This window comes from Fistularia commersonii, chromosome 28, assembly GCF_037954325.1.
Source record: "Fistularia commersonii isolate RoL2024-O1a breed Wild chromosome 28, RoL_Fcom_v1.0, whole genome shotgun sequence".
Classification (NCBI taxonomy): Eukaryota; Metazoa; Chordata; class Actinopteri; order Syngnathiformes; family Fistulariidae; genus Fistularia; species Fistularia commersonii.
Window position 1 is genome coordinate 417,501 of NC_141311.1, and position 10,985 is coordinate 428,485.

Here is a 10,985-nt window from a genome sequence, read left to right on the forward strand (position 1 = left end):
CCTGCTGTCCACCTCCAAGACCTCCACCTCCAACCTCAAGAAGCATTTGGACGTAAGTCAGCGAGCGGCCGCGCCGCCTTGCAGCCGCTGCCCGCCGGCTCCATGTTTGCAAGGGGGGGGACGGGACGGGACGGGACGGGACGGGACAGCATAGGACCGGACCGGACCGGACCGGACCGGAGATGGGAGGACAGCCGAACCGAAGAGAGGACGGGACGGGACGGGACGGGACCGGACCGGACCTCCTGCTCCCGGACGTTCCCGCCGCCGTAAGGCACGCTTTGCCCGCCCCGAGATGCAACCCCTTCTCTTTCTTGTTGTCTTCCAGAGAACACACTTGGGATGTGAGGCCAGGCCCGATGCCAAGAGGGGACGCAAGAGGGAGGAGTACAACGGCGAGGAGAGCCGGCACTGCCAGCTGAAGAAGCTGAAAGCCGAGATCATCTCCAAGTGCATAACGCAGGCCAAGATCGACGACCTCATCTTCAACTTCATCGTGGAGGACTGCCAGTCCTTCTACCTGCTGGAGCAGCCCGGCTTCAAGAAGCTGGTCGCCGGCTTGACGGAGGGGCTCAAGGCCATGGACAGGGTGACCTTGTTCACCAAGGTGGACCAGAGCTTCTCCAGGATGCGGGAGGAGCTGATGGCCAAGCTGGCCGGCGTGCAGTACGTGTGCACCACGGCCGACATCTGGACGGCCAACAACAGGAGCTTCTTCGGGATGACCTGCCACTGGATCGACACGGGCTCCCTGGAGAGGAAGTCGGCGGCGCTGGGCTTCGCCCGGCTGCAGGGCAGGATCACGTACGACACGATAGCGGGGCGGATCCACGACGTGCACGCGGCCTACAACGTGGAGAGCAAGGCTCAGACCACCGTCACCGACAACGGCAGCCCCTTCGTCGGCGTGTTCAAGGAGTTCGCCCTGGACGGCCCGGAGAGCGACGACGACATCGGCTTCTACGAGAACGTGGGCGCGGCGCTGGAGGCCGAGCCCGAGCAGGACATGCTGCTGTTCCTGCCGGCCGTGCAGCGCTGCGCCTCGCACACCCTGGAGCTCATCGTGACCGAGGACTTCTGGCAGGCGGTGTCCCAGGGGCCCATGTGCCAGCTGCACTACAGCGTGATGGCCAAGGTGTTCGCCATCTGGAGCAAGTGCCACCACCTGCAGGTGGGCATGGACGCGGCCGAGGAGATCGGGAAGATGGCGCTGGTGGTCCCCGGGGTCATCCGCTGGAACGTGGAGTACTGCGCCCTGCAGAAGATCGTGTCGCTGAGCGAGCGCGAGCTGACGGAGCTGTGCGCCCGGCTGGACGTGCCGCGCATGCAGCCCGAGGAGACGGCCTTCCTCAAGGAGTACGTGACCGTCTTCCACCCGCTGGCCTTCGCGCTCGAACTTTTCCAAGCCGAGCAGAAGTGCTACCTGGGCCTGGTCATCCCCACCGTGCTCAGCCTGAAGAACAAGCTCAACGAGCAGAAGGACGCCGCCAACTACTTCGGCGACGTCATCAACGCCATCATCGTGGCCATCGACGTGCGCTTTCAGGAGCTCTTCGCCAGCACCGAGGCCAAGTTCGCCACGGCGACCACGCCTCAGTTCCGCCTGTGGTGGATGGCGGCCTCCGAGCGCGAGGAGATGTGCTCGCTGCTGGCCGCCGAGGCCTCGCAGATCGACCCCTGCAACGTGGCCGAGGCCAACACCAGCCGCAACGTGTCCACCATCGAGTCCGAGGACGACTTCTTCAGCTACGGCTCGGCCAAGCCCTCGGCCCAGATCCAGCAGCGCGGCGTGACGGAGGAGATCCGCAAGTACATCGAGGGCACGGGCAAGAGCTTGGAGTGCCTGCAGGACTTCCCCCGCGTGAAGCAGCTCTTCCTCAAGTACAACACCACGCTGCCGTCCACGGCGCCCGTCCAGCGCCTCTTCAGTCAGAAGGGCAACCTGGTCACCTCGCAGAGGAACTTTCTCACCGACGACTACTTCGAGCGCATCCAGCTCCTCAGATACAACAGCAACGTGTGCGCTCTGGCCGCCGAGTGACGGGCGCCGCCGAGTCGGACCCGCTCGTGGCCAAACTCAAAATCGTTCGCCGGACGCGTTTTCTAATAATACTGCCCTGACCTCTTTTGATAGCCCCCTCGCCCCCGGGAATATTTAATTGACAATCATGGAGATTGCTGACGAGTAGACACCAGGGTAAACCGAAGTGATTGTTCAACTTCGTCGTTTAAGCTAGTTTCCTTTTCTACGGTCGCCGAGTGAGGACGCCTCTCACGCCTGTACATTTTATACGACATAAAACAGACAACAGTCCTTGTGTGTATTCTGGCTTTTGTTTTTTGTTTTTTTTCAGGAATATCAGCTAGAGGCTCCTAGTAATTAGGTTACAGGCAAATACAGAAACCTTTTCAAGATGTGCGGATGTGTGTGTGTGTGTGTGAATTCCACAGCGGCAGGGTCCCCAGTGTGTTCCCTACTACAATGTCAGTCAAGAGCTTTTGTCTCATCAAACACACCCAACAGGAGGCTGAGTGAGCGCGCACGTGCACGCTTCTGGCCAGAAGATGTCAGATGTGACGTGAATATGCAACCGGAGGACACGTGAGCTTCAACATGCTTGTGTGAGCGTTGTCATGTATTCTACATTTCTGTCTGCAGATGTCAGAAAACTCTAGATTTAGAAAAGCGTCCTCGGCAAGCAGAGCGTCGCCGGATTCGTGCACGGGTGCACGGGTGCACGGTCCACCGCGGAGCGTCGGCACGGCCAGGCGTCGGTCCGGCGGCTCGTCGAGAGGTCCTCCGGCCAGGTGAGCTCCCTCCCGCCGCCGTGGCAGCTCCTCACTTATTACCACTGCCATTTAATGTTTGACCGGCCGGAGCTCCGGTTCCCCTGAGGTTCCTCCCAACAAAACAAAGTGCAGGTCCCAGTTCAAAGCTCGATCCAAAGTGGATGTTTTAATGGTTTCAGAAAAACAATGGTACAAAGTATTACTTTTGAAAACACACGGTAGTAGCCGTCAGCACAAACACACGTGTTTAGTACGGGGTCGTATCAGGCACAGAGTAGGTGGAAGGTGCACAGTGTGTGTGTGAGAGCAGCAGCCTCTGCAGTACCATTGATTTTATGATTAGAACACCCTCGTCGTCGGTCTTCTCATGCCTCCGGCCCCCCCGGGAATCTTTGTCGAAAACAGACGCGGCAACGCCGGCCGGATCTGCGAAGCGTTTCTTGCGAGCCGCGCGGAGCCGCTCCGGCGGAGGGGAGGCATCAGAAGGCGTCCGGACACCGTTGGGATATTTGAATATTTCTAATGCCCCGCTCTCTCTCCGCTCGGGGCGGCCCCGGTCATTGCAGAAGTCGCCTGGCGGGGGCAAAGCAGCCCAGGTTCTCGCAGGACCGGAGCCAGCGCTGGACGTTGGCCGGGGCCGAGGGGGCCGCGCCGCTCCGCAGGACGCAGCAGTAGCAGGCGATGTCGGCCAGGGTCGGTTCCGGCTCCGGCCCCGCCACCCAGGCGTTGCGGCCCAGGGCGGAGTTGAGGGCGCGGAGGACGGCGGCTCGCTCCTTGGCGCTGCCGGCGGCCAGCTGGAAGAAGGCCGTGTCCAGCCAGCTGTCCACCCGCGTGGCGGCGGCGGGGTCGTCGGAGAGGGGCGTCAGCAGCTTGAAGAGGAAGCGCGCCACGTTGGCCTCTCCCTCGATGGCGCACATGTTCTGCACGCTGAACTTCATCTGCAGGTTGGGCACTGAGGACGGGAAGCACAGGGCGCGGGTCAACGGGGCCGAAAGCCCGGCGCTTACAAAAGGACTGTTCCGAACACCGCCCGCACGCCGACACGCACGGCGACCGCTGACTCAAACAACTCTGTGGTCAAATGACAATAAAAGATCCGGAGAAATGCCGTGACTGATTTGTAGTCTGTGGACGTTTCGTTTATTTCAGGCGCCGTCGGTTTCGGCCGCTGACATACCGCAGTTCCGGCGACCCGACCGACACGGATCGCGTTTGTGCGTCTCGGGTGAGGGGTGGGTCTCCTCCGGTCACCTGGTATTACATAACCTTGTCCCGCAGGGAGCTTCGCTCCTCGGTAAGATGAAGCTACAGAACCCAGAGATCTGACATGGGCGCCTTAAAAAAGCTCGGGGGGATTTGAACCCGGAACCTTGTCGTCAAAGACGGCGCCGTTCTGATCATCCGGCTCGCTTGAGAGGACTTTCATTTGGATATTTTCTATCGGCGAGATTGAAACCCTGCAAGTGCTTCTTTTTCCCGATTTGGCGTTCAAACTATCCCGCCGCCGCTGCAGGAAGTGTAGAAAAAGCAGACGGGGACTGTGGATGGACTTTGGAAGTCATGCGGGATCCGTCATCTCGCCCCGGCTGAGTCCTCTGCGGTTTGACTTGGTTTACTCGTCTTTCATTAACAGCTCCATCGCTTGCTTTTCCAGGCTTCATCTTTTTATCCTGGTTGTGTTGCGACAGACACCAGACACGGCTCTCCTGTTGTTGACCACAAGTAAGTAGTCGATCTGACGAATAACCTGACTAGGGTTGCTTTAATAGTTAACCCGCTGACCCCGAGAAAGAAACATTCATTGCGGCCTCATGACTAATTTTAGCCTCATCTCATTTCTCGCAGCTTAAAATTAGGCAAAGCTTTTGGTGAAAAAAAAAAAAAACACATCCTGCATATCCTCACGCTCAGAAAAGAAACCTCTCTTGTGAGTTGAGCGGTTGCCGTTGTATTACCGCCAAAGCGTGACGGCGAGCTGACGACCTCAGCAGACACAAGTGACGCCCTGCCATCCGGGCCGTGGCGTTCCCCGAGAAGATACGGTTCGGCTGAGCCGTCTTTAAAATAGGCTTCTTAAGTGCGAACAAATTCGGGGGATTTTCATGCTCCCGCTGCTACGCCAACATTTATCAGCGCTCCTGAATTCCACAGACCGGTTGTGTTTTTTGGGGTCCGTCTGCGGCCCCGTGCACGTAATCGTGGTTTAGTGCGGCGACAATGGTTTTGTCGTCGTTTCTGCTTGTCCTCCCGCACTTTTTGACCTCATCATTTCACGTCCCGGCGCCGATGAGACGCCGCATCTGACGGCTTCCTACCATCTTTCCATATCAGGGTGAAGCCCAGCTGGAAGAGTTGGCGGGCGTAGCTGTCTGCGTGCCGAGGGCCGAGGCAGGACAGGAGCTGGGGTGGCACGCCGGACACCGAGGAGTGGACGTGGACGCTGGAGAGCAGCCGGTAGTGCTGACTCAGCAGGCCGTGCAGCACCAGCAGGGTCAGGGGCGGCTGGGCCGGGTTGGCATTGATGACAATGTCACGCAGCGCGCCCCGGTCCTGGTGACGAGAGCGGGACAAGAGGTCACGAGATGCAGACTCGACATCGAACGCTCCAACACTCACGAAGCTGCGATCGGCCCGCGCCCTCTGGAAGCTTCCGCGACAATTCCATTCAACAGGTTCGACGTGTTGGAGGACTTCTTATCACGTGGGACGCCACATGGTTACAATAGGTGTGCCTGGGAGCACGCCAGCAGTCTTCTGCTATTTGGAGGCCTACCTTGCCCAGTAGTGTGTCCAGGTCTGCGGTGCATCTGAAGGTTGTGCTGCCGGGGGCTTGAGAGGTGAGGCCGCTGCTGACTGTCAGGTCCAGGTCAGCGTCCGGAGTGGTGACCGTCTTGGCCAGACCCTCCACGGCCGCTTTCAGCTCATATAATTTCCGCATTATTTCATCTTGCCGCGCCTCCAGGGCTTTGACTGATGGGTCCAAATCACCGTTCTGTGGGAATGAGAATTGCTTGATTTTGTCCAAATCATAAACAAGATCCATCTCCGGCCCCGAGCAGCTTTATGACTCCATTAATGTCGCACTCCACTCTTTCCCCTCATCAAAGTTCACAGGAATGCAATGCAAAGATAAACGCTGCATTATCGATGGGAAACAGTCAATTTCTAAATCACACGCTTGCATTTCTACCTTTACCACCTCTGCGTTTTCCCAGACGGCATTTACAAGCTTGTATCTTCATCCATCCATCCAGAACAGAAGGTTACGACCAAGCTGTCTGACAGGCCGACACTGTCCACTACTGAGCGGCTGCGGTCCGGCGCCTCCAACGGGGAGGCTGCCGGTCCGACTGCCGGTCCGACTCCCGGTTCCTTCTGTCTGCGCACCGAAAAGACATGAGGCAAGACACTCAAGCCCCAGTTGCTCCCGACGGTGGGTGACATCCGTGTGTGTGTGTGTGTGTGATGAAAGTGCTATATAAAGAGGGAGCATGCATGCCGACGAGTTGTTGCATCACCCAGGCGTGAAGCGGCTGGAGGCTAGCAGGTTAGCATAGCCGGCTAGCCTAGCTTGGCTCTGCCGCGCATGGCGCTAAAAAAATAAGTCTTCCGGCGGTAATGAATAACACAATTCGAGAACAGGATATAAGAAAAGGGGAAATTTTCGAAAAGAGTCCGGGTGCCGTTTACCTGGAGCGGGTGTGCGGCGGCGCAGCTGCCCGCCGTCTGTGCGTGGATGTTCGGTAGCTTGTACATGCAGGTCGGTGTGTCGATGTTCGCGGTTCCACCGCAAACCGGTTTCACCTGATACATGGGCATGGCCGCGGCGCGCACACGCACACAGAAAGGGCTAAAATTCCACGACGCGGAAATCTTCCACGGATGTCTGATGTTGACAGGCAGCAGCGGCGGTGGCACCGGAAGGAGGCCGCGGTGATGCCATTTCCGGGCGGTCAGAAGCGGAAGGGTCAGATCGAACGCTACTTCCGCCGGAAGTACGAGAGGAGTTTAAAAGAAAACATTTTGGATTATTTATTTTAACTATCATAGTTTTTGTAATGGAAAAAGGGCTGGTTTTAAATACAGATGTGGGGGAAAATAAAAAAAATCAACATTGAAAACGTTTTTCTGTTATAGCACCTTTCAAACACTAGAGGGCGCCAGATCCCAAAGCTTAATTTTCAAGTTCTGCCACTGTTGAGATGAGAACAACTTTATTTATCCCGAAGGAAATTGTTGTGCTTAGAGTTTCAAGTAAAAACATAACAGTAATAGATAATAGTAGAAAGGAGGAAGAATAAGAAATACAATGAAATATGAATTGTCTTAACTGTAACTACAAAGATTGAAGATTCCCTGCAGGTTAGATCTTTTTCTGTCACCCTTCTAGCTTTTGTGATTGTCGTGTACTTTTCTACTTCTTGCTCGTCAGACACATTCCCACGCATCAAACGTATACTGTGCTCTCACGGTTCTGCAACGGCCTCGCTGATAGTTACTATTCCCCAAATCATTTGAGTGCATCATGTACTTCTCATGCCTTCTCATGTATTCACTTTTTTACTCCTGTGTTTAAAAGGGACTCAGGCTAACCAATGCACAGAATCCACCTGGACGATAAGCAGACACGTCCTCTGTCTGTTTGTCTGCGCTCCCACGTATACGACCGGACCTCTAGCATCATCCACCATCGGCCAGGAGATCCGGAGCCCCGCCTTGGACCTGCAGGGCGAGGAGGGCCGTGTGTCTGCATACACATAATGCAAATATAGCCTTTTATTGAGCTGTGTATGTTATCATGGTTGTACTCTCCCGGGGCCACGGATCCGGTCTGGGATCGAGTGCCTGCGGAGCCGTTTGACCTTCTTCTTCTCAGGAGCCGGTGTGGGAGCATCTTCTGCTGAACCAGTCGCCTCCTTGCAATGACGTGGTGACAGAAGGTGAGCTATTATGGTTGTGTGTATTTGTGAACTTTGAACATTCAGTGGAGGACTGTCTTTAATTCACACTTGAAAACTGGCAAGGAGAATCCCCTGTGGACCCGCGCAGCGGTTCAGAGCCTGGAGCACCGGATGGAGAGGAGGACCTGCCTCGGGTCAGGACACGGGTGTTTCTCTGGGTCACGTTCACGAGCGAGGGTAGGATGGAGCTCGGCCTGGACGGGCGGAGCCGCGCCTCAATGATTTGAACGCCGCCGTGGTGAAGACTGAGCCGAGCCGGGTCGACGGGTCCACTCGTCATCCACCTGAAGTCGCCAGCTTCGAGTCGTGACTGATAAAACAGCCTGATTGAAAGGAATGACGGGAGTCTCTGCCAGAGGGTGGTGAGGGTTGGTGTTTGAGGGACAGGGGGTCATCTTTTGGGTGCGACCGGGTCGGAGGGATATCGTATCCCGAGAACATCTCCGGCTCCCCCAGGAAGAGCTGCAGTGTGAGGACTCACAGGCGGCTGAGCGGTGGGAGGGTGAACGGGTGAATGAATGAGCCAACGGCATCACACCGCCATCCTGTTTCACACATCAGGAAATACTATGTTTACTGAAAGAAAGAAATAGATATATTTGGATATGTTCCTCTGGAAAGGCTGGTCAAGCTGGAGGTGTGTCAACTCCCGAGGTTCGGATCAACGCCCACATCTACAAACGTTAATCTGTAGTCCAAACGGATTCAACAGAAACACTTGGAAAGGTCTTGTGTTGAGAGATTGTTTGTCCAACTTCTTCAGCAAACAGTGGAGGCGGTGTAGACTGTAACAGACCTCATATAATGGGACGTATGGCCATGAAAAACCATCATCAGAAGGTCCATCGTATCCTTTTCTTGTTGATTTGATATTATTCAATGCAATTCAATTCACTAATCCTCAGGTATTTCATGAATGAAGCGTTGGTACAAAATGACAGGAGTAGGTGTTGCACGGTGTTGGGATCCGGGGCGAAGGCTCTGGGTTCGGCTCCCGTCGCCTCTGATCTCGTTAGAGCAGGTGAGTGATTCTGGCCGGGAGCGCCGGCACACCTGGTGCTGATCAGGCCTCGTCAGGCGGAGACAAGAGGAGCCTGTGGTCAGACTGCTGCTTGTTCCTCGCTAGTTCGTCGCTGCCTTTTTGATGCAAGCCTGCATTCTTTGTCTTGCGTTTCCCCGTCGGCCTGATGGGTGAGGGTCGTCTCCTCGCCGCCGCCCGACGGGGTCGTCGCCTCACCCAGCCCCGGGTCCCCAACGGGGTCGTCTCCTCGCCGCCACCCGCCGGGTCGTCTCCTCGCCGCCACCCGCCGGGTCGTCTCCTCGCCGCCGGCCGACTGGTCTTCTTCTCACCGACGGGGTCGTCGCCTCACCCAGCCCCAGGTCCCCGACGGGGTCGTCTCCCCCTCGCCGCCGGGTCGTCTCCCCCTCGCCGCCACCAGCCGGGTCGTCTCCCCCTCACCGCCACCAGCCGGGTCGTCTCCCCCTCACCGCCACCAGCCGGGTCGTCTCCCCCTCGCCGCCAACCCCGGGTCCCTGACGGGTCGTCTCCTCGCCGCCACGAGACGGGTCGTCTCCTCGCTGCCACCCGCCGGGTCGTCTCCTCGCCGCCAGCCGACGGGTCTTCTTCTCGCCGACGGGGTCGTCGCCTCACCCAGCCCCGGGTCCCCCTCGCCGCCACCAGCCGGGTCGTCTCCCCCTCGCCGCCAACCCCGGGTCCCTGACGGGTCGTCTCCTCGCGGCCACGAGACGGGTCGTCTCCTCGCCGCCACCCGACGGGTCTTCTTCTCGCCGACGGGGTCGTCGCCTCACCCAGCCCCGGGTCCCCCTCGCCGCCACCAGCCGGGTCGTCTCCCCCTCGCCGCCACCAGCCGGGTCGTCTCCCCCTCGCCGCCACCAGCCGGGTCGTCTCCCCCTCGCCGCCACCAGCCGGGTCGTCTCCTCCTCGCCGCCACCCGACGGGTCTTCTTCTCGCCGACGGGGTCGTCGCCTCACCCAGCCCCGGGTCCCCCTCGCCGCCACCAGCCGGGTCGTCTCCCCCTCGCCGCCAACCCCGGGTCCCTGACGGGTCGTCTCCTCGCGGCCACGAGACGGGTCGTCTCCTCGCCGCCACCCGACGGGTCTTCTTCTCGCCGACGGGGTCGTCGCCTCACCCAGCCCCGGGTCCCCCTCGCCGCCACCAGCCGGGTCGTCTCCCCCTCGCCGCCACCAGCCGGGTCGTCTCCCCCTCGCCGCCACCAGCCGGGTCGTCTCCCCCTCGCCGCCACCAGCCGGGTCGTCTCCTCCTCGCCGCCACCCGACGGGTCTTCTTCTCGCCGACGGGGTCGTCGCCTCACCCAGCCCCGGGTCCCCCTCGCCGCCACCAGCCGGGTCGTCTCCCCCTCGCCGCCACCAGCCGGGTCGTCTCCCCCTCGCCGCCACCAGCCGGGTCGTCTCCTCCTCGCCGCCACCCGACGGGTCTTCTTCTCGCCGACGGGGTCGTCGCCTCACCCAGCCCCGGGTCCCCCTCGCCGCCACCAGCCGGGTCGTCTCCCCCTCGCCGCCACCAGCCGGGTCGTCTCCCCCTCGCCGCCACCAGCCGGGTCGTCTCCTCCTCGCCGCCACCCGACGGGTCTTCTTCTCGCCGACGGGGTCGTCGCCTCACCCAGCCCCGGGTCCCCCTCGCCGCCACCAGCCGGGTCGTCTCCCCCTCGCCGCCAACCCCGGGTCCCTGACGGGTCGTCTCCTCGCGGCCACGAGACGGGTCGTCTCCTCGCCGCCACCCGACGGGTCTTCTTCTCGCCGACGGGGTCGTCGCCTCACCCAGCCCCGGGTCCCCCTCGCCGCCACCAGCCGGGTCGTCTCCCCCTCGCCGCCACCAGCCGGGTCGTCTCCTCCTCGCCGCCACCCGACGGGTCTTCTTCTCGCCGACGGGGTCGTCGCCTCACCCAGCCCCGGGTCCCCCTCGCCGCCACCAGCCGGGTCGTCTCCCCCTCGCCGCCAACCCCGGGTCCCTGACGGGTCGTCTCCTCGCGGCCACGAGACGGGTCGTCTCCTCGCCGCCACCCGACGGGTCTTCTTCTCGCCGACGGGGTCGTCGCCTCACCCAGCCCCGGGTCCCCCTCGCCGCCACCAGCCGGGTCGTCTCCTCCTCGCCGCCACCCGACGGGTCTTCTTCTCGCCGACGGGGTCGTCGCCTCACCCAGCCCCGGGTCCCCCTCGCCGCCACCAGCCGGGTCGTCTCCCCCTCGCCGCCAA

General features: G+C 60.0%; 2 protein-coding genes across 3 annotated transcripts in view; one reads left to right on the forward strand and one right to left on the reverse strand.

The window, feature by feature from the left end:
* Positions 1–2,315, forward strand: part of zbedx (zinc finger BED-type containing X) — a 2,632-nt gene extending 317 nt beyond the window's left edge. The window contains exons 1-2 of the mRNA XM_086175360.1: positions 1–52; positions 329–2,315. The exon at positions 1–52 is cut by the window's left edge and continues 317 nt beyond it. Of these exons, the coding sequence (XP_086031486.1) occupies positions 1–52; positions 329–2,041 (1,765 nt within the window). The 3' untranslated portion in view covers positions 2,042–2,315. The remainder of the gene's footprint in view (positions 53–328) is intronic.
* Positions 2,316–2,929: 614 nt separating this feature from the next.
* On the reverse strand, positions 2,930–6,750 carry aimp2 (aminoacyl tRNA synthetase complex interacting multifunctional protein 2). 2 transcript variants are annotated; one of them, XM_086175362.1, is made up of 4 exons: positions 6,481–6,750; positions 5,564–5,782; positions 5,106–5,340; positions 2,930–3,742 (listed from the first exon to the last, which is right to left on the reverse strand). In XM_086175362.1, exons 1-4 carry the CDS (start codon positions 6,607–6,609, stop codon positions 3,348–3,350), a joined length of 978 nt encoding a protein of 325 aa, XP_086031488.1. In that variant the 5' UTR covers positions 6,610–6,750; the 3' UTR covers positions 2,930–3,347. The 2 variants fall into 2 exon arrangements, with proteins under 2 accessions (XP_086031488.1, XP_086031489.1); XM_086175363.1 differs by lacking the exon at positions 6,481–6,750 and adding an exon at positions 5,981–6,224.
* Between the last annotated feature and the right edge of the window lie 4,235 nt (positions 6,751–10,985).

Excerpts from the sequence above, each read along its gene's own strand:
- aimp2 (XM_086175362.1), bottom strand. The coding sequence starts at position 6,609 with ATGCCCATGTATCAGGTGAAACCGGTTTGCGGTGGAACCGCGAACATC. Across the intron at positions 5,783-6,480 it reads CCGCCGCACACCCGCTCCAG|AACGGTGATTTGGACCCATC; the intron begins GTAAACGGCACC and ends TCATTCCCACAG. Across the intron at positions 5,341-5,563 it reads TGGACACACTACTGGGCAAG|GACCGGGGCGCGCTGCGTGA; the intron begins GTAGGCCTCCAA and ends TCTCGTCACCAG.